At 33.5% G+C, this 22,733-nt stretch overlaps 3 protein-coding genes across 8 annotated transcripts in view; all 3 read right to left on the minus strand.

Annotated features, from left to right (window-relative positions):
* LOC110818927 (Patched family protein) overlaps positions 1 to 10,840 on the minus strand; it is a 71,618-nt gene extending 60,778 nt beyond the window's left edge. Inside the window, exons 1-4 of the mRNA XM_088222020.1 lie at positions 10,684 to 10,840; positions 10,100 to 10,176; positions 9,428 to 9,527; positions 9,186 to 9,293 (exon numbers count right to left, since the gene is read on the minus strand). Of these exons, the coding sequence (XP_088078146.1) occupies positions 9,186 to 9,293; positions 9,428 to 9,527; positions 10,100 to 10,176; positions 10,684 to 10,728 (330 nt within the window). The 5' untranslated portion in view covers positions 10,729 to 10,840. The remainder of the gene's footprint in view (positions 1 to 9,185; positions 9,294 to 9,427; positions 9,528 to 10,099; positions 10,177 to 10,683) is intronic.
* Positions 10,841 to 12,030: 1,190 nt separating this feature from the next.
* On the minus strand, positions 12,031 to 18,339 carry GAUT3 (galacturonosyltransferase 3). Of its 6 annotated transcripts, none has more exons than XM_022048007.2 (9): positions 18,138 to 18,339; positions 17,385 to 17,458; positions 17,149 to 17,209; positions 15,510 to 15,542; positions 15,305 to 15,442; positions 14,810 to 14,953; positions 14,392 to 14,726; positions 13,364 to 14,309; positions 12,031 to 12,778 (listed from the first exon to the last, which is right to left on the minus strand). In XM_022048007.2, exons 1-9 carry the CDS (start codon positions 18,195 to 18,197, stop codon positions 12,503 to 12,505), a joined length of 2,067 nt encoding a protein of 688 aa, XP_021903699.1. In that variant the 5' UTR covers positions 18,198 to 18,339; the 3' UTR covers positions 12,031 to 12,502. The 6 variants fall into 6 exon arrangements, with proteins under 6 accessions (XP_021903699.1, XP_021903698.1, XP_021903701.1 ...); XM_022048006.2 differs by having other exon boundaries at positions 15,510 to 15,548; XM_022048009.2 differs by having other exon boundaries at positions 17,385 to 17,437; positions 18,138 to 18,338.
* Positions 18,340 to 19,337: 998 nt separating this feature from the next.
* On the minus strand, positions 19,338 to 22,400 carry KIN3 (Protein kinase superfamily protein). The gene is made up of 7 exons (XM_022048106.2): positions 22,009 to 22,400; positions 21,766 to 21,905; positions 21,065 to 21,396; positions 20,704 to 20,839; positions 20,425 to 20,567; positions 20,186 to 20,309; positions 19,338 to 20,026 (listed from the first exon to the last, which is right to left on the minus strand). The coding sequence occupies exons 2-7, from the start codon at positions 21,833 to 21,835 to the stop codon at positions 19,575 to 19,577; spliced, it is 1,257 nt and encodes a 418-aa protein (XP_021903798.2). The 5' UTR covers positions 21,836 to 21,905; positions 22,009 to 22,400; the 3' UTR covers positions 19,338 to 19,574.
* Positions 22,401 to 22,733: the final 333 nt, after the last annotated feature.

Genomic DNA, 22,733 nt, shown 5'->3' on the forward strand with positions numbered 1-22,733 from the left:
TTCTATATCGTGATGGATGTCATGTTCTATGAGTATGAGTCCTACTTCCCTCCCCTTATCTTCGGAATGAGAATTCAGTAAGTGAAGATAAGAATCTTGTATTTAACTTACCAGCACAACCTGTGTATAATCAATAGTTCTTACCTTATTCCTCTAAGCCATACTCCGTGTCTGAAATCCTGAACTAGTACCTGACACTTCACAAGACGAGATAGCATATCGTGCCCATGAGAATGTAAGATTTAGCAAAGTTAAGGTGTTGAGGACTCATTATCATCTCCTTCCAGCTTATCACCGAAAATCTGCTTAGGGTTCTTAACTCAACAGTGGCAACTAAACATGAGGGTTGTGCTTGTTGCAGGACTTAACCTAACACCTTATGGCACAAGCTGATGACAATCATGCATCCCCGGAGGCACTCCTCAAATTCAAGAGGATTCGTGGCATGTCAAGCTTCAGTAGAGTTCTTCACTTTGCATTGAAATTAAACCACATGCCCCGCACTCGTGCAGGCTCCTATCAATTCCTCTAAGTTCCATTCTTGTGACTTACTCCTCAAGTGGGATATTTAAAGCATTGATTACAGCTCCGGAATCTGTACAACTCCCCAATTCTAACCTGAATACTAAGAATGAGGTAACAATCTCTAATTCTTCATTGTAAGATAAAACTGAATTTCACGTAAGTAATAATGAACAGGAACTTCCCATTGCTGTCAGCAAAGAGACTACAAAGTGTAACCCTCTCTCGCATTTCTTGTCCTTTCAAAGACTAATTTAGCATTTGTACAATTTAGTCTCTAATAGCTTTTTCGTTATAATTTTGTCACCTATATTTTTTATTTATTTAAAATGTTCAGTTTTATTCTATTTTTTAATGAAGAAAAGTTAAAACTGGCTAAACCATTTTGGACATTTCAAATAACAATTCAAAAGAATAATTTTGACTAATTAATTAAATTAATAATAATAAATTAAAATTTAATGGAATTAATAATTTATTAATTTAATTATCAGTTAAAATCGTTTTACAAATTGTTTTTAAAGTGCCGAACATGCTTAACAACTTTCAGCTTTTTCTATTTGCAAATAGAAAGAAATTGAGTGTTTGAAACAAATGAAAAACAATATGGATCAAATTGTAACGAAAAAAATATTAAGAACCAAATTGTGACACACGTCAAACTCCAAGAACTAATTTAGCAATTTATCCAAAAATTATCTGTTATAAATAAGATCCAATCGTAATAATAAATCTACAATCAGCATAATCCATAATCCACTACAACACAATCAAACAAAGTACCTCGAAAGTTGACAGACACTTCATCATAGAAAAACTTGAGAGCATATTGATTTTGTACACCTCATATTCCTATACATGGCCAATTACTGATGTACTTACCAAAGCAGTGAGTTGTCTAGTGTTTCAGAATATTGTTGTCAAGCTGAGAATGGAAAGCACCTATTCACCAGCTTGAGGGGGTGTAAGAAAAGTAAATAAGTTGGTGATACATTTTTTCTCTTTCTGTATCAAATTATACCCTTAAAATTAGGCCTATTTAGTTAGATGTCTATTTCAGTAGAATATCCCATAAATCATGGGATTCCAAAATAATTAAGTTTCCTGTTATGTATTTAGGTGACTATATATATGTGTAACCTTATGTTATTAGTCATGAAAAGAAGTACAACTTTCCTCCGCAAAAAGCATAAGCCAATCTCTATGAAATATAGCTAAAGAGATAACCCTATATGCCTATGCTCCTTAGCCCAAAGAAATGACGAAAAGGTCATGACGTCCCAAAGAAGTGAAGAGGGAAAATACAGGTACTTAAAACATTTTTTTCCTATTCCTTTACGTAAAAACTAATAAGCAAAAAGCAATTAGGGCTCTACATAAAAATTATTTTTAAAAAAAAATACCAGCTAACTTCGTATATGTTTAGCTAGACTTTTGATTTGTGCTTTTGTTGTGAAAAAGAAAGAACTTGGTCAAACTTTTGATTTGTGCTTTTGTTGTGAAAAAGAAAGAACTTGGTCAAATGCCTAAAACAGAAGCACGTTTAGTTAAAAAGCATAAGTCATTTTTTAATTCAAATAAAAGTGATATCAAAAACTGAAGACAGAATCTTCTAGGATATGGTTTATACAGTAGAAGATAAATAATACCTTAATGACTACATTTACTAGTCCTACATTTCACTGATTTATTAAGTTGATATTTAAAAAATATATATATAATTGTAATTTATTATCAATAATTTAATATTTAGCTTAAATTATTTAAATAATTTTATTTTTAAAAAACCAAATATTGATAGAGTAAGATTAATATTTATATTGAAAACAATCAACAAACCATTTAAACTAAAATAAATACTTTAAAAATAACCGCATCATGGGAGAAATTTGAAGAAAAAATTCATAATTTTATGTACATTATTTGTAACAGTTTTTTCGTTATTACTATGCATTTTTCAATCATAAACATTTAGTACTAATTTTGGGACATAATTAATCAAATATAACATTATATTTTAAATTGAAAGCTCTTCCTACAACAAGTTACCAATATTCTATTGCTTTCATCTTAAAAGCACTAAAAATCAGTTTCCTATTTCTTCTAATCACTCAAAGGTCAAGCACCAGCTAAACAAGCTCTAAGTAATATAATTAAGCACTAGAATGAGTTCAGTTTTTTTAAATAAAAGTAAGAGTAGTATTAATATTAAAAAGGTGCTAAGGGAGCATCCCCAATTTACAGAATTTACATATCGATTAGCATATTTACAATAATACCTAAATCGTCAAAACAATCGAGATTATGCCCTAAAATATAAGAGCCAAAATAGCTAAAGCAGTAATCCTTGATGATGTTAAAATCATATTCGACACCATCGAAAGCCCATTTGTTTCTTTCCTTCCAGATGACCCAAAATATAGTAAGACAAATGAGTCTGATGAATTTATTGCTGCTATCAAGTCCCTCCCAAGCCATCAATTCCGAGTTGACATTCCCAGAGAATACCTAAGAGACCCCCAACAACCCATGCATCATGTTCCAGAGATTCCTGGTAGTGAGGCAATTTAAAAGGATGTAATTACAAGTTTTCCTTGTATAAAAAATATCTATTAACAATTGTGTGACCTCTTTTCATCAAATTATCAAGAGTATCTTCTCCTTTGCAGCCTCCCAAGCAAAGAATGATATCCTTGGAGGAGCACCAGATTTCCAAATAATCTTGGAAGGAAAAGTTCTTGGACTATCTGTTTTTGACCATCCAGGAAGCAATATAGCAAGTTGACAAAAAATAGTCCATTCTTATTGAGGTTCCAAGTTAATCTATCATCCCTATTAATGAGACTAACGCTGGCCAAAATAAGAAGCATAGATTCATAATCCTCCAGCTCCCAATCGTTAAGGTTTCTCACAATCGGCCGACCCAGCAGCTTCCCAAATAGATGCATGCTTGTTCTTAGCGATAGCGTAAGTATCAGAAAATATTTCTTTGAATTTTTCAGTTCCGCACCAAATATCATCCCAAAAACGGATTTTTTGACCATTCCCAATAGACCACTTAGAACAAAGAAAAACAACATCATTCATATTAATTACGTTCTTCCACATGCTAATACCATAGTTGTTGTTCTGAATGTGAGAAAGATCATGAGGATTGTCTTTAAACCATTTGAAGTTGATAACCAATTTCCATAAACTATTGTTGTCGTTCCAAAATTTCCAAATCCATTTACCAAGCAAGCCTTGTTTAATTTAGTCAGGGATCTCAGCCCCAAGCCACCTTCGTTCAAAGGTTTTTTAACTTCCGACCACTTAACCAGATGATATTTCTTATTGTTTTCATCGTCACCCCCTAGAAAATTGCATTGGATGGCTTCCAATTTTTTGGCAACATTTATGAGAATATTGATAACAGATAGGTAATAGATAGGCATATTGGAGAGAGTGCTCTTTGTGAGTGTTAATCTATCTCCTTTAGACAAAAATTTCCTCTTCCAAGAGGCTAATCTGTTGTTGAATGTTTCAATCACCGGTTCCCAGAACCTTTTGTCATTTTTCTTGGTTCCCAAAGGTACATCCAGGTAGGTAATGGGAAATGTCGATTTTTTGCAGCCAAGGATATCACAGAATGTATTTCCAGTATTGCAACAGCTCAGGTCAATTAATTCTGATTTGTGAAGATTAATTTTTAATCCTGACGCAGCCTGGAAGCAAATCAGAATGCATTTGAGAAATATTAAATGACTTGTGTTAGGTTGACAGAATATGAGAGTGTCATCCGCAAAAAAAATGTAGGAAATTTCAATCTGTCTTATGTTGTTTCTCATTGATATCCCCTTAATAAGCTGAATGTTTTTAGCTCTCTCTAATAGTTGATGCAAAGCCTCCATAACAATAATAAATAAAAGCAATGACAACAGATCCTTTTATCTCAACCCTCTAAAAGACGTGAAGAAAGAGGAAGGTCGACCGTTCACTAATACAGCAAGACTACTTATAGTGACACAAGATTTAATCCAATTTCTCCATTTATCGCCAAAATCCATTCTCTGCAGCAAATAATCTAGGAAATTCCAGTTAATACGATCAAAAACCTTTTTCATGTCCAGTTTGCATAAGATACCTTTCTTATTATGTCGAAAGGTCTCATCCACAAGCTCGTTAGCAATAAAGATGGAATCAGTAATCTGTCTGCCATTAACAAATGCGTGTTGAGAAGTACTGATTATATATTTTAGCACACTTGTAAGTCTATTAGTCAACACTTCCGATAACAGTTTGTAAATGCAACCAATGAGACTAATAGGACAATAATCATTGAAACTCTTGAGATGAGCTTTTTTTGGGATCATAACAAGAAAGGTTGAATTGAGAGAGAGAACAAATTTACCATGAGCATGAAAATCCTTAAAGAAATCAAGAATATCGGGCTTAATGACCTCCCAAAAAGTTCGTAAAAATTTGATGTTGAATCATTCCGAACCCGAGGCTTTATCCTCGTCACAATTTTTCAAACAAGACCAGATCTCTTCCTCGAAAAATTCCTCCTCCAGTAGAATTTTTTGAGCCTCATCAAAACTGTTGAAAAAGAGATTGTCAAGTTTGGGCCTGTAATTGGTGCTCTCTTTATACAGTTTCTGAAAATGCTCTTTTGCCCCCTCTCTAAAAGCCTCATTACCCTTGATGCGTTTGTTATCAATATTGAGTTCTTCAATGTAGTTCACTCTTAAGTTTGAGCCACTTTTCTCTTAATTTTGGTTTCCAAGAGGTAGCTTTCATTTGTAGTTTCTTGACTAAATCAGCTTTCAAATGACATTTCCTCTCTTTCCAGAAAATTCACAATACCATTTTTTTCTTTCCTATCCAGGACATCGATTTCAGAAATAAGATCAGTTATGCTTTCTTCTTCGTTTCTGCCATGTCTCTGGCCCATCTTTTAATTTCCTACTTTAGGGATTTTAGCTTGACAGCAATTCTGTAACAAATGGAACCCTGAACATGAGTGTTTTTCCATGTGTTAGTGATTAAATCTTTAAAGCTTTCAAGACCTAGCCATTTGTTGTCAAGTCTAAACGGAACAGGGCCCCATTTAATGCTGTCCATGGTTAGAGAGATTGAAAAATGATCAGAAGTGGATCTTGAGAGAACATTTTGACTGACACCAGATAATTCCAAAAACAGCTGTAATGATATAAGGAATCTGTCTATTCTAGATAAAGATGGTTGGCTTCTTTAATTACTCCAAGTCCATCTTCCACCCTTAAGAGGTAAATGGTTTAAATTAAGTTTGTCAAGCAAGGCCCTGAAATCATCGATATCAATATTGGAGTAGTTGCAGCCAGATCTTTCAGAGCTCCTCAATATCATGTTGAAATCACAGCCAACTAAACCCTTGACCCCCCAGGTATTTTTGATATTAAGTAATTCCTCTTCAAGTAGAAAACATTCCAAAAAGTTACCCCTGCAATACACCGCAAAGCAATACCAAAAATTGCTATTGTTGTTAGAAAACAGACAAGAAAGAGTTACTTCATTTGTAATGACATTCTGACATTGAACTACATTCGTACTCCACATAATTAAGATACCACCAGTAGAGCCTATAACAGAAGAAAATGCCAACCAATGTCGGTCATTTCCATAGACTGTGAATATTTTTTTCAAATATTACCTCCAGTTTTATTTCCTGAAGGCAAATGATGGTAGGCTTCCATCTATTTAGACATCCTCTTATTATAACCCTATTTTTATGATCATTAATACCTCTAATGTTCCAGGAGATAATTTGTCAATCATTTTGGTTGAAAGAAAACGGTCTCGGATTCTTTGGACTTTTTGTTACGACCCTCATAATTAATTGACGTCCGCAAAACATTTTAGTTCTCTAGATCCGCTCTCCATATGTTTCTTTTTTATGAATTGCAAGAGTGTAGGCTTCTTTTTGCAAATTTCTAGCTTTTTCTCCAACTCAATGAATAAGCTTTTAGCCTCCATTTCATAGCCGAAAAAAGAAGCCCAAGATGTTTGTTGATACAAAAAATATTCTGAGTAATCCAATCAGAGAATAGCTAAGGGTCATACCTGTGCTTATCTTTCAGAAGAGCAACGATGGACTTGATAACATCAGCCAGAACTCTTGCTACCTGAATCTTCGAACTAGCTAGTTAGGCATTCATTATCGAACTGATACACCACAAATTCATAGCCCGTACCAAAGAGTAGTTCATCTTCAAGACTCACAGTTAGGTTACATGAGATTTGTTGAGCACCAAATTAGGAGTTTGAGCAAAAGACATTAGCTGCCATGTCTCAACAGGGAATTTTAGAGCTCAGGTTTTGCATGACCGTATTCTCATTTTTCGTTTGAGGTTCTAATAAAATGATCGAAATTAGTTTTGGGTTTGAATGCGGATCCTTTTTCTTTTCTCTCCAAGCTCACTTAACTTTTTGATGCATTTTGGTCGAGCTAGCCTTCAATTTGTTCATTTTAATTGGATCTGCCTCATTTATCCATTTCTCCTTTTCAGCCCAAGTGAATCTGTGCTTCTTAAGATGGTGAATCATCTTCTGGATTGGAGTGACCCTCTTTTGTGGCTTTTGCCCACTTTTGCTTTTCAATTTTTGAATTTTAAAAACCGGATTTTTGGATTTCAAAAACTAGATTTTTTGGGTTTCTATTCGGGTCGGGTACAATCATCATCACCCGCTTAAGGTATCGATGACTTATACGAGAGTTCATTAATATCAGGTACAGTCTGGTATGTATAAGGTTTATTAATGTTTAAATTTAACCATATTTAGATGATGGTTTATTAATATCTAATAGTGGCAGCTATTTTTGTTTGGATTAACAAGATAGTATAGTTGTATATTTAAGCAAATTTTCTATTTTCCCCCTACTTTATTGTATATAGTAATAAATGAAAAATAAAAAGAGAAAAAATTAAAAAAATATACAATATTAAATATAAATATATGTAAATATATATAATTAAATATATACATATATATAACTAAAGATATATATACAATTAAATATATTATATACATATATATAATTAAATATTATATACATGTATAATATATAAGTAAAAACATAAATATATATATATGATAAAATATATATATATATATCTAAATATATTATATACATGTATTTATATATAATTAAATATATAAACACATATATACATATATAAATTTATATATATATGTAATAAAATATATATAATTAAATACGTATATATAAAATTGATATAATTAAATATATTATATACAGTATATATAATTAAAAACATAAATACATGAATTTAATTGAATATATAAATACATACTTATATATAAATACACAATATTTTGAAAAGAAGAAGAAGAATATTAGAAGAAGTGTTGGGTAGAAGAAATTAAAGAGAAGGGAAATGTTATAAATAATAAAAAATATTAACAGTTTAAAGGAAAAAAATTATCAAACCTTCATAAAACTATCGAATCGGTGGTTTAAAAAAATAAAGAAAATCATGATTTTGAGAACCACGACTCAACCACAAAAAAACTATACCATGTGTTTACAAATGCAAACAAACAATTAAAAACCATGAAAAAACCATACCATCATTATTGAACTATCATCCAAACAAGACCTTAGGGTTAGTGTTGTGGAGTTTCAGAGCTTTTGCGTATGATTTCTTCTCTTCCATCTGGAAGATGAAGCGATAGATGCGCTTGCAGTTCGTGCAGCATAATGGTATGTGAGAGGATACAAATTGTACCTGATGAGAGCAGCAGACATAAGGGATACGATCTGAGTGTTCCCGAAATGGGTTCTTCAGAGGCGTTTCAGTGAATTCAAAAATAGTTTTCATAGTGTGCCACCATCCCCCAGCCTCAAAACCATCAGGGATAAAAATTCTTTTAACAGAACCTTCTCTTTCTTCCAATAATATAAAATTTATGCCCCGTCTGTTCCAAACCAAAGCTAGGAAGAGATGACGATGCTGCCCTTTAATGTTTCTGCCCCATGAATCTTTGTCTCTGTTCCAATAGAAGTCCTTTAGGTCTTCAATTATCCATTCAACTTCTTTTTTGTTGAGAGTGATAGAAATTTTGTTTCCTCTTCTGTTTTCGTAAACAATGTCGAAATATTTTTTCCCGATAAAGACGAAGCGTTTACTGTTTACGGGGAGCATTGAGGGGAGAAAAAGGAAACGGTCAACCAGGACACGGTTGGAGGTCGACAAGAGCGAGTTAAGAAGGGTTTGTAAGGTAGCAAGAGAGGAGATGGTAGAGAGTCGAAGGATAAGAAAGATTGAGAAAGTAGAGAGAATTTTAGAGAGAGAATTTTTAGAGAGAGAGGGGATGCTAATAGTATTACTTTAGGAGAATGAAAATTTCACAAAAAGAAAACTTTAAAATGAGTTCAGTTTTAGATAGAATGTCATATCTAACTTTGCAGTACCAAGTTTTTGTAACATCACTCCTCACACAAGGATTAGATGTCATAGTAGAGTAGGTTTTTTCAATTTTTTATAGAGAAAGAAGGTAGTAATTGTCCAAAAAGAGTCAGTTATTAGTAATACAAATTGCATACATAATGTCCAACAATTTGATTTGATTTGATTTTGTATGTGTAAGTTTGTCATGGGGACAAAAATGGAGGACTTTACCTGTTGAACCTGTGTTCGCAATGTATCAAATTGACCCTCTGTGCAGCAAACATTTCCACTTATTGTTGGACACAAGCTTTGGATTTTAGCAGAGAACAAATCATCAGGCTACAAAAGCATAGAAGAGTTACAACCCTTCATGACATGAAAAATGTTGAAAACTTCAAATCAGAGAATTAAACAACAGAAACATATAGCCTTAGATTAGTAGATAGCATTTGGATTAGCAAGACATTTTATACCTTCACAGCTGGGGAACTATAAGGGCAATTGAGGACTTTCCCATCACTACGTTCTCCACATATGTCATACATCGCACAGTATCCCTTTGAATGCCTTTTCCTGATCAGTGAACCAGATAGAACTATGATAAGATGAAAGAAGGAACTTAAAACTCCATAAGCAATTTCAGGAGTAAATGCAATTAACAGTCATTTTTGCAAGTAGTTTGACCCAACTACTGCAGCCGGGCAAAACAGGAGATATCTCAAAAGCATCAAGGATTCAAAATGATTTAAAATTTTGAAACTGAGAAGGCATTATACTCTTTTAAAATTTTACTATATTTGGTAAAAAAGTAATTGATAAAGGTTGCAGCCAGAAAAATGAAAATACAAATGTCAAGGAGCTTACTCAGCACTTTTAATGTCACAACAAGACGATGAAGACCCATCATATGGGGAACACATATAGAACACTCTAATAATACTACTACACCGAGGAATAACAATATGTGAAAAGGCATATAGTAGAAACTGACCCTTTCAAGAAAGAAGATTTTATATCCACAACTATCCAATTAAGAGGAACCTTATGATGCCAAAACAAATTAAAGAAAAGAACGATATATTATTACCACTTCATAAGAATACAGCCATCTTACACAAATTAAGCCAAGGTCTTTAGTGGTTTACCCAAACGTAGAATCTGTATCTAAAAGATCCTGTACATCAGCTTTCCCTGCACTAACCAAAGATGCCAAAAATATCACCTGCAGTAAAGAGTACCCAGTTCAGTAACAGCAAAAAAATGCAAAATATTCAGCTACTGTATTCTATGCACTACGTGAAAAAGGATAAATTAATCTGGGGCATTCGAAAAATTTTAACAGAAACTAAAACATTTCCCCCAACGGAATAACGATGCATCATGATCTCAGCACAGAATGCGTCTCAGTTTATCTGCAATTTTAATTCAAAACCAACCTAGAACTAGTAAAAGTTCAATTTAACTCCGCACGCACTTTGATTGCCCATCTACAACTAATTACTAAACCAAGCAAAACTTCAATGATGATGATACATAAGGAAAATAAAAGTTGTTAGTCAACAACGATCAAGCAACCAAGCAAAACCTCGAATCCACCCTAACTATTACAACAATTAAATTAAAAGTCATAAACTCCCAATTTATAGTCTCGCAAAGCTATGATCAATCACCACCTGAAAATAGCAAGAAAATTTATAGAAAAAACACAGAAAAGAAGGTCCAGTAGTACCGTAAACAGAGAAAGAGCAGAGAGAAACTCTGAAGCGGAAACCATTTTCGATATTGAGAAGAAAATTGGAGAAGGAAGAGAGAAATGAAGAATTTAGTAGTAGTAGTTTAGATATTTGTAGTTTTTCGGTTTGTTTAGTATGTTTCTTGTAGTTTACGAATTACGACTAGGAAGGAACTCCAAAGTCCGAGATCAAAGTCGGGTCGGTCCCGGGTACAACTTAGTCAGAAGAGTTCGTCAGGTGTAATTATTTGACTCCGTTAGATTGTTTAATTGTAAATTCGATTTCCAAAATTGGCTCCTCTTAACATTTTTTATAATTTCAATAAAAATATATACAGACAATTAGGAATTATTAGTTTGAAAAAATAATTGAGAAAGAAAACAAATAGTTCGTTAATCTTTAGACAAACTTGGTAAAATTAAAATTTAAAAAATTTTATTTTATCAATTTAACAAACTCATATTTTTTTTACTTCATTGTTTCAAATTTTAAGAACTTTTAAAATTACTGACAACTGTAACCAGTTTTACATCCCACACTTACGCTCTCTCGACAAATTTCTTGCTTTTAAATTTTTTGAAAATTTTACCATAATTTCAGATTTTGCAAAAATTTAATCATTAAATTATCTTTACATCAATTTTTACACTAAATTAATTTTTACCAATAACAGTTATTCTTAACAAAATTAAAAGGGATTCTCGTTATTTCTTGTCCCATTGAAAAATTGTAAAATTTTTAATATAATATTTGGATCAGAATTTACTTCTTCACGAAATTCAAATCTAAATGACAAGCACAAATTGGCTCTGGATTTATTATCTTTGAAGCTTCCACCGATTATAAGTCCTCGTAATGATCTTCTCATGAATATCTTGCAAATTTTGATAATACTTCCTACAGTTATAAGGTCAATTCTAACACCAATCTCAACTAACATCCTTGGAAATAACTTCAACCTATACCGAGCTTCCCCAATTTGCACATGGTACCGATCATCACACCACGATATGCATCTTTGATAAGCATTTCCTCAAACACTTTCATGTCAACCACTGCATACAGACTTAATAAAGAGATTTGAGCTAAGAAAATGCCCAGAAACTTACTTGGACTTTGAGGTTTGGAATTCGTCATCATGTCTGAGCTTTCCTCATTGTTCGAGTACAGAAGGGTATAGCGTGGGGTGCTGACTGCTGAGCTGAGTCCCAGCTCTGTGCATCTCACGAAGCTGGGTAGCACTTGCCGCCATTTCTCAGCAGATAAAGACTGCCTGATCATTAGGCTCCATGTAAGGAGCTTTGAGCCTGGTATATTGCAGGGAACATGCATTTCCAATAAAGTGAAAGAACTTGCCATATGTATATTTAACATTTGTCAAAATATAGCAACAGCTTTCTTACCATTGACCCCAAGCCAAAATGGTTGTTGCTTATGCAGAGTTAGAAGCGAAAACATGAAGAAGCATGATATTTTGTTTTTTTGGATTGCTTTACAGATCCAAATAAGCAAAGTTAAAAGTAAAGGGCAAACTATCACACGATGTGAAATGACATACGACTCCAGCAAATTTTGTTACTAAAAAAATCTAATAAAATCTTTAAAACCAACGACAAGGCTCTCTAGAAGGGACATTTCACAACTTCTTTTATGGAAAAAAGAAAAAGAAGAGCCCTCAAGACTAATCACAAATATGTCTTCTTGTGGGATCACTCGTCTACTTAGTTGTGTTTGCTAGACTATACTACTAACTACTCAGTCTATCCACACTGATTTCTGCTATATTCTCTCTAAGTCATCCTTATCTTCACCTTATTATTCGTTAATGTTGCAGCGTTGAAGGTAAGGGTTGTCAAACATCACATACTTAGACCAATATGTCTTGTACTTCGAGACAGCCAAATCCAACCATGGCTTGTAGTTACCGTTATAATGAATTACGGCTGCGTTCTCTATCTCAGTCTGGTTAAGTGCTGGGTCATAACCAAGTCCTAGCACATGCCAGCTTCTTTTCAACGGGAAAGTGAGGTTGTAAAAAGTGATCAGCCCTGGTGGCAAGGAGCCCAGCTTCCAAAGAGTTCGATCCTCATTCTGCAAAAAAGTGTCCATGTCACTCGCTAGTTTGAGCAAGGAGAATACTAAATAACTCGGTAGACTTGCAGATAGATACTTTTTTTCAGGTTAATAAAGTGAAATTATTGGATACACTATTCCGTAACTGTTAGTTGCTTATTAGAATTTAAAACGGGAGGCAAAACTACATCCCAAATGTGGGACTAGATATTATTTGTGTGGGTTAATGCATGTCAGTTTATTGATGTAATTGGTACTTTATACTGTAGTTTGACTTGAAGAGTACAAATAAAAAAAAAATTCGGGTGGATAACATACGGTGTTTGTTTAAGAGAATGCTTAACTTAAACGGAAGCCCTCAAAGGAGTGTACTCTCCATGGAAAATGTGAGAATAGCTTGTAGGGAGAAGAGACTGATGGGTGGCAGTTATTAAAGAAGCAAAAGAAAGTATAAGAATCTCTTCCTTGAGAGGATAAGTATGTGCATGTGTGGATGCATGCATGTTTGATTGAAAGTCAGTTCATGCATACTGGGATTGGGAAAAAAAAAAAGAAAGAAAGACATTCATGACAAGATGAGTTAACAGAGGAGACTGAACTTACCATATCTTGCCAGCGGTGATATATCCCCGTGATATTTCGCTTTCTCCATTCCTTTAAGTCGAAAATGTTCATGCCAAATGCCCAACCACAAGCATTTGGATCAAAATTCTCAGAAATAGTTGGATTAGAAAAATTTAGATATTTATCAAATCTATGGAAGCTCTCCTTGCAGGTCTCGACAGCACCATTCACATTCCCTTGCAGATCAATGGACCAAAGAGGTGTCAAGTCCTTCTGAACTACAATATCATCATCCAAAAATAGGATCTTGTCCAGCTTTGGGTAAACTTCCGGAAGGTAAAATCTAAGATGATTCAGCATTGACAAATATTTTGGATTCCTATATTTTAGATTGTCAGATCCAGCAGAGAGGGAAGAAGGGTGGTTTGCCTTGAAATAATATTCTTTAAGTCTGGCAGATTCAAGCTGGCGCAGAACAGAACAGTAAGATGAGTTCAACCACTTGAAATCATCTATGTTCTCAACTGCAACTGTTGCTTTTGCAGGTGCATTGGCAAGAAACCACATTTTCATTGCAGCAAAGTTCAGTTTATCAGTTACTATATGAAAGACGTGTTTCTCAGGTTCCTCTGCATTGAGCACAGTGGAATTAATGACAACAGATGTCGCCAGTACATTATCAGAAAATATGGCATAATGGTACAGCGAACGATCCTCAAGCTTTTCTTTATTAACATCCTTTTTGTTTTGGAGCCCGTGCAAGAAGTAATCTGCTGCTAGCTGCAAGGGTAAGCAATGTAATGGTTTTGGAACTGTTTTTGCAGCTAGCTGAATCAAGAATGCACTCTTTTTCTTCATTGCATTTACATTATCTTCAGTTGACTGAAGCATGGCTCTAAATTTCCTTCCAACTGTATGGCAGTCATATAACTGGTTTTTGGCTACTGAGAGAACATGACCCATTGCCTTTGCTTGGTCAAGTGCTCTGTAAAAGGAACAGAATATGAACCCAAAATAGATATAATCACGTATGCCTAAACAGCAAAAACAGAAAACAGGGAGTGGACCTTTGTGGAAGCTCAGCATCAGAGTTCGCTTCTTCAATAACATGTTGACTTTCTCTAGAATGCTTCATAAGAGAATCATAAATGGTACTTTCATTATTAGACTTTGCAATATTTGCATATGCTTTGGCCATGATAATCTGGTCACGCATAAGCTTCAAAGTAGAATCAGAATTTGGACTCTCATAATCTCTCCTCCATATGCTGTACTTCCCTTGGGACAAGTTGTCCAGGGTTCTAGATCGTCCAATTGCTGCTTCTTGCATCTGCTCATCCATGTCTTTATCTCGTTGAATTAGCTCTGAAGTTCGTAGTTTCCTCCTATTCTGCCGCAACATCTGAAGGACTAGAATTGTCACAAATCCAAGTCAACTCCAGAAAATGTAAACTGAAGATACGTACAAGTGTCTTGGGAGTTTACCCTGCGCTTAAGCTTGATTGGGCTCATTGTCGTCAAATGAGGGTGCTGATTTTGACTTTCTCCTGACTGATGATCATCCATGGAATCAATACCATTCTGTCCCACCAAAGTATCAGCTTGAGATGGGTCTTTCAGAATCACTACCTGGGACGGATCAAATCAACATTTCAGCCACTTGACATTAAGAGAATAGAGATTGTTGCCAAGAAAACAAATGGCATTCTTCTGTCTCTTAACTCTCATAACTGTTCATATATACAGGCTTTATATGGGAGTTAAAACTACATGTCTTCTAACAAAATTACTAGATAAATATGTCAGTGTGATTACTAATGCTTATTTACAAGATTTTAGGCCACTGGAACCACGTGAATCCTAACTACATGTTCAATGCTACAAAGTAAGAGAATTGTGCTTCCCAGTAAGAGATTTTGACCACATTCTTTGTGAAAACATTCAACATACATTCAGTTGCTGAAAAGCAAATAACAATACCTGGGAACCTTCAGCCTCGTCACGATTCCCATCGACAGGGTTTTCCAAGATCCATGAAGCAGAAAGGTCCCCCATTTTCACCTTACCAATTCTAACAGTGCCAGAATGATCACTATATGTTGCAAGTATATCAATATCCTGCAGTAAAAAGTAAATATAAGAAGCAGTGATATCAACAACAAAGTGGACAAACTCTACTCCTTACCTTTTCACTTGGATTATATCTGATTCGAGATTCCTGATCCTTGCAGTCAGTATTTAACCATATTAGATCATTTATGAAAATATTTTCCATCATAATAACAAAAACAAACTGTTTATAATAAAAATATTATGCCTACAGGTGAAACTTTGAAAAGAAAAAATAGAGGAGTTTCTAAGAATCAAAGAAAGCACCGCTTGTACTCTGGCTGGGATCAGAGGTCGAAGTTATCAGACTCAAACCCCATTGAGACAATAAAATATCTGAACGAATTTGGCCATCACAAGGTTAAAGTAACAATCGGTACATGCACAAAACTATTGCTTCCAAAACCTGCTCCTTTATTTCAAGCTAAACTAGTTTTCTCCAACTTCTACTGATAAAGACTTCCTCATCCACTCATCAGCACCATAAGTTGAAAATTCTGTGTTTTACTACATCAATTTATTTAGAGACTGGCACCTATATTTTAAAAATCTCTCTCGAGTTATCACCAAAATATGAGCAAAACTATTCGGTTGGTATTGTCATTTTTCCTAGCAAGGATATAAAACTAACTTCCTACAACATAAGACAAATTACCAATTTAGTATCTACTATGAACTATGTTACAATTCAGTTCTAATTTATTTTCTCTTACAATTTTAGTCTCTTAACTTACAAAACTATTTCAAAATGTGATTTTTTACTGAAATAGCAAAAATTCTTCTTGTAGTAACATAAAAATATGACTTAAAAAAGATAATATTCTTCTTTAGGACTATTATTTAAAAAAAAGTTTAAAAAGTTTTTTATTGCAGGTCTCTCTTCTTCCTTAATATTTGTTATCATCATCTGCATTGCTTAAATAAATTAATTAATTACTTCTATTAAGATCAATCTTTATTTATTATATTCAAGCTTTACTAAAAACAAAATATAGAAAAACAAAAACAATTATGTCATTTTCTGTCAAAATTATCAAAATTATATAACAATCTTAGAATCGAAGTAATTTTATAAATTTAAGGACTAAATGCTAATGAAAAATGATATATAGTTCAGGGACTAAATTATTTGCCTTACAACATATTTGTATTTTCAGCTCAAGTAGAACTAAGACAAATGGAAAATAGAATTCCCTCTACTACAAGGGTAAGCAAAAGATATTTACCTAGCTTGAGCTCTTTTAATGTTAAAACAAGAAATTATGGTTTTCAGTATTTAATATGATCATCGTTTAACTTTCCAATTAAGCACCCTCCAGTTATACGACTCATTGTTACTCTTCCATCCTCACCAGAAATAAATAGTCTTCCAATCACAACGAGGGCATAGTCTTCCAGGTATACCAGGACAGAGAAGTACAACAGATTACTTAATTAGGCCTATAAACGTATATCTAGCCAACGAAACATCAGAAATAGATATAGCAGAAAACAAAATGTTAAAAATAACAAACATCCTTCATACAAGCTGCACAAAGCAAATAACACTTAAGTTGATATCACTCAGATATTAGGTCATCAAAAATCAGGAAACTCCACTGCATAGTGGCCACACACTTGTGAGCAAAATGGTCATCTTGCCCCTCTGGCTCAAACCATGTGGGTGCTATCAGCTGAGTGAAAACAGTTCTTAGTAGAAACTTCAAGAATTTTACCTCTCGGTTACCACATCCATCACAATCATACAGTTGCCAGTCTGCTCTATGTTCTCCTCCTCTGAAAAGAAAAAGCGTAAAGCATGACCAAACCTAAGCAAAACATTAGGCCGTCAATCAAATAGAAGTTCCATAAGTAGATTCCGCATCTAAATTGTACAGAGGAAATTCCCACAAGCAAAATTATAATTTAAATTTAATTTCTCAACGATAGAAATATAAGCAGGAGATCTTACATTGTTCTACCCCATGAAATATCCGCGTTGACATGCACAATATGGAGCATAACCTGTGCAAACCACCACCAAAACTGAGCGGCTTTATGTTTTACACACAACTATGAAATTAGAAAACTCATCCAACGTACCCAAAGAAAAAGAAAAAAAAAAACTGATTTAATAATCGAGGCAAAAGCGGTATTGTAACTACGCCAATCTACTCACGGTATTAATACCATTAAGTCATTGAAAAACCATTCAAGGCACTTCTTAATAAAATTAATGATAATCTTATCACAAAAGAACTCTTTGAGACATTAAGTGGGTTTAAGAATCTGGACTAAATATCCATTATCCATCAGATGAGTAATTAAACCTGTGCTCTATATGATTCCAAATAAAATTCAGCAAAACTACCCATACATCATCATAATTTGTCTAATAAAAAATACATCAGAATTATAAAAAAAAAAAAATATCAGAGAACTGGGTACAAGACACAGATCCAAACAATGAACAGAGTAATAAAAGTTCAAAAAAGTAGGAAGTAACAAAAATACGAGAGCAGTTTACTGATACTTTTCCAAACACGATCATATAAAGCAGAGAAAAAAGTGATGGAAAGCATTGTTTGACAATACAGTTTCACTTCTCTTACTGTTTGATCTAAACAGAGAACCAAGCCCCTGAGATCCAACAGAGAAATACGATCGAGTAAAGTCATCGGAAAGAAAATTGAAGTAAAATGTCAAAGAGACAGTGAGTGCATACCAGTGAGATACAGATGAGAAGCAGGGAATCGAAGCTCCATAACTTTCTATAGAATTCCATGGAAATGAAGAGAACGAGAGAAGAGAAGTCGATTCTATGGATTTGTTTCAGCGGGAATTTGAAGAACCGATTTACGTAAGTCTCTCCATTTCCATTGTTTTCTTTTATTTATTTATTTATTCATTTAATCTGATACGCGTTTCTACAATGCGCTAGGGATGCGCGGGATAAAAACGTTAAATAGGAGAACAAACGATGGGAAACCATGTGTTTTCCTTTTCTTTTTTCTTTTTTTTTTTTTTTTTTTTTTTGCCTTTAGATTTGAATCTTATAATTTTATAATTATAACAAATTTTGCTCTAACGATCAACGCAACATGTCCGTCATTCTTTGTAGTTTATTACTATTGCATTGAACTTTAAAGAACATTTAAGAAATTTTTTGAATAAGTTTTATGATATAAAAATTAAGATATGTATTTAAAACAATTACACTGAAAATAGTAAAATATATCTTCAAAATTATTTCAAATATATATTTTTTATTATTTGAATAGATATTTTTATAAATAAATAAGAATGTTATATATTATAATAATACTATTTATAATATATGATAAAAAAGTTAATTCATATTTTAAACAGTAAAAATTTAAGTAATACTTATATTTATCACTGTAATACTTATAAGTGAATCGTATCTACTCTACTTAGTTGAAGAATAGTTATAAAATAATTTATCATAAATGATGAACGACTGATATTAATTCATTTCAATTAAATTGGATATTAAAATATTGAGAGAGTTGTTTAAAGATTTTTTTTGAAGTAAATAAATGGTTATCTTTTATAAAAGAAAAAAAATTATGTATTTACATAATATTTTTATTTTTTTTATTTAAAATAATAATATTTTTATAATTATTATATTAAATATTAAATAAATTATTACTAAAAAAATTTTAATAAATAATTATTTTAACAACATTTAAAACTCATAGTACTAATTGTCACAAACATCCGCATAGTTTGATTCTATTAATTAAGCATTATAATTAAAGATCTAATAGTTAAATTATGACTATTATCTTCTTTACATTAGTTGATTTTAGCACAAGACAAGGTAGAGTTCTACAATTGTGCTTGATCTAAGGCTCACAATATGTTTTTCTCCATTATCAAAACTTTTACTATAATAAAATGAAAGAAATATGGTATATAACACTACTCTGTTAAAATAACCACAACCACATGTAATTACAATCTTACATATATAATACTTATATAGTCATATATCTTCCATAAGTCATAAGTTTGACTTCATCGTATGCTTGAAAAAGAAATGAAATGAAATCACATTAATGAAGCAATCGGGACATGTTTAATAAAAGATTACCAATCCAAATGCAGCCATTTGCACTCAATGGAAGCAATTGCATCAATGCTGTCTTCTTTGTGGAGAGTGATGAGCTTGACTCCCGTCGTTTCTCAGGTGATGAGGAGATTGATGTTGAAATGATTGTTGGCGATGTCGGTGAGATGTAGAGTGGTTGGAACGAGTTCTTGTCTCCATCGGTCTTTCCTTGGCAGCTTCAATGCGTTCTAGTGTCTCCACAACTTCTTTCATTGAAGGACGTTGTTTGGGTTCAAGTCCAATACATTTTAGAGCAAGTTGAGCTATTCGAAATACAGATTTTGAGGGATATTTTCCCTCTAAACGAGAATCCATTATCTTCGTTAACTTTCTCCTCTCAGCTAAATGTGGCTTGATCCATTCTACCAAATTTTGTTGCCCACTAGGACGATTCTGATCAAGTGCTCGTAAGCCCGTTAATATCTCAACCAAAACAACACCAAAACCATAGACGTCGCTCTTCACATACAAGTGTCCTATTCAATGAGCAATTTTCAATTTCATCCAAATATTTCAATAAGGCTTTAATTCAACTGCCTTCAAAACAATGTCAAATGCAGGAGGCAAAACGCAGACAATCATTTATAATCTTAAAAAGAACTCAAGATTTTGAAAAGCTACAGGTGATTGATTACCTGTGGCTACATATTCAGGAGCAGCGTAACCATGTGTGCCCATAACTCGTGTTGTTACATGTGACTGACTAGCTGAAGGACCTAATTTTGCCAGTCCAAAGTCTGAAATCTTGGCATTGTAGTCCTGCAATTAATACCAGTGACCAGAACTATTGTAAAGTATCTTCATATCACAAGATTAAATAACAAAAAATAGTAAAATCTACAAAGAATTGTTGTGAGTTTTAGGGAAGATTTACCCCATCAAGTAGGATATTTGAGGCTTTGAAATCCCTGTAAATTACTTGCTTTTCAGAAGTGTGCAAGAAAGCTAGGCCTTTAGCTGCTCCTATCACAATCTTGAGCCTGATATCCCATGGGAGTGGCTGAGCAAAAGAGCCCTCTGGACAGGCGAAAACAAGTAGAGAATGATGAAGCAAATGAACCCATTTTATGCAAAAAAAAAATAAATAAAAAGACTGATTGCACAAGAAAATAATCTCTGATAACATTTATTTGATCCTTTTATAACTTCTTACTTCGAAATAGATGGTTTTCCAAGCTGCCCTTCTGCATGAATTCATAAACAAGGAGAAGGTCTTTATCCTCCCAGCAGTATCCCAGTAGCTTTACGAGGTTAGGATGAGAAAGCCTTCCCAAGAAATGTATCTCTGACTGCAAAAAATAATACACGAGGAAATGAGAATTTATACGAGTGTTATTTCTTATTAGCTTAAGCTTCTGGGTGAGTTGCCTACTATTTATCAACCCAAAATAAAAAAATGAAAGCCAAGAATATAACCCACATATAAACTAAGTTTTAATGCATGAATATCCTACGAGAAACATGACAATGAGTCGGTCAATTAGCTAAGTAAGCCTCAAGGAAAGATGAATCACCTGCCATTCCTCAAAACCTTGCAAGCTCTCAGAATTCAATTTTTTGACAGCAATCACAGTCCCACTCCCATGTTTTCCCGGAGTCTTCTCATCAAGCCAGCCTTTAAACACCTTTCCAAACCCTCCTTCCCCAAGCACTGTATCAGACCTAAAATGCTTTGTTGCAGCTCTAAGTTCTGAAAAACTGAATATCCTCAAGTTGGGAGTGGGCAAAATCTGCCCATTCGGAAAGGTCTCATCGCTGCTGCTCACAGAGAACCGGCTGTCCCTAGAGATGTTGCTACCTCTAGAAGTTCTTGAAGATGCTGTGTGGCTTGTTGTCTGAGATATCCCTGTTTGGTCGAAGAATTAAAGTCTATAAGTCAAGATATAAGGTTTTGATAAGGAAACCAAGACAAATTTCTATCGTTACTGAATCCAAACTCGAAGATTTTAACCCCAAAGAAATTCATGAAAACCCACATGAGAAATCAAGAATATAACAATATTACCATGGTAATAAGCAGTGACAGATTAAGACACGATATGATATTTGAAACAATGAAATTCATATAGAAGACTGGGTTTTTGGGAAAGAACATGCCAAATCATGAAACTAATTCGAATAACTTTCAACTTAAATTGGACGTTAAACAAAAATAAAAAGCAAACCCACATGAGAAGAAAGAAGGAAAAGAGTAAGAGATTAAGAGCGCTAGTACCTGTACTGAGAGTACCAGTAGTGCCAGGGGTTATTGGATTACGAGCTGGAGAACCCCAGCAAATTCCCATTAGAACAGCCTTTTGATTCTCTGTTCTCTTTCCACTAAAAGCAAGCGTATATTTCTTGCACCCAGATTTCCTGGAAAATGATTGAAGAAAAAAAAAAGATCTAGTTGCAGCAGCAGCAGCAAAATAAGAAGAAGAAGAAAATATAATCAAGACCCAAGACTACTTTTTCTGACCTTCACTCCTTGTTTATTCAAACCACCAAAATGAGTTGTTATTGATTTTTATTTTCTTTCCTTTTACATTGGAATCCCATCTTTCTCGTTCCACTAACCTTGAAAAAAAAAGTAATAAAACAGAGAGGTGCTTTTAAAAAATGAGTTAGCTTGAATTTTTCCTCCCCAAGACTACTTTTTTAACGTAAGCAAATTTGTTGAATGTGTTGGCAGTAAAAATCAAAGAGGCAGAGGGCAAGCAAATCACCATAACCAAACAAAAAAAGAAAAAAAAAAGTGAGAAGCAAAATCCAAAAAGGATTGAGAAAGAAAGAGAGACAGAGAAACACAGGGACAGAAGAGATAGAGTCAGAGAAGGGAAGGGGCTGGCTCTTCGCGGGAAATTCAGACCGGAATCCTTTTTCCAAGTCAACGGCCGCGTTGTATTGTTATTTGTAGTCAAAGTAAAGATATCAAATGATTTAGTTTTTTTAAGAAAAAAGAAAAAAAAGTGATTTATTTAATTCATCATTTCCACGCTATTTGATTAAGGTACCAGCTACATCAGTTTCTTGTATGATGACACAATGCGGTTTCAATATTATATATTTTTATAGGATAATATCATAAAACTTTTTTTATAATGCTATTATTGTTTTAATATGTATAATAAATTTAGAAATTCGAGAACCTTTGGATTTTTTAATCCAAGAAAATACAAATTTTTAGGCATAAAAGTTGTCCAC

The sequence above is a fragment of the Carica papaya genome, chromosome 6, assembly GCF_054855325.1.
Source record: "Carica papaya isolate Zhongbai chromosome 6, ASM5485532v1, whole genome shotgun sequence".
Lineage (NCBI taxonomy): Eukaryota > Viridiplantae > Streptophyta > Magnoliopsida > Brassicales > Caricaceae > Carica > Carica papaya.

Coding starts and splice junctions, on each gene's coding strand:
- KIN3 (XM_022048106.2), bottom strand. CDS start 21,835: ATGGGAATTTGCTGGGGTTCTCCAGCTCGTAATCCAATAACCCCTGGC. Junction 21,397..21,765: donor TACTGGTACTCTCAGTACAG/GTACTAGCGCTC, acceptor TCGACCAAACAG/GGATATCTCAGACAACAAGC. Junction 20,310..20,424: donor CAAATATCCTACTTGATGGG/GTAAATCTTCCC, acceptor TATTAATTGCAG/GACTACAATGCCAAGATTTC.
- GAUT3 (XM_022048006.2), bottom strand. CDS start 18,197: ATGGAATTCTATAGAAAGTTATGGAGCTTCGATTCCCTGCTTCTCATC. Junction 15,443..15,509: donor GATATAATCCAAGTGAAAAG/GTAAGGAGTAGA, acceptor TTTTTACTGCAG/GATATTGATATACTTGCAAC. Junction 12,779..13,363: donor ATCACCGCTGGCAAGATATG/GTAAGTTCAGTC, acceptor ACTTTTTTGCAG/AATGAGGATCGAACTCTTTG.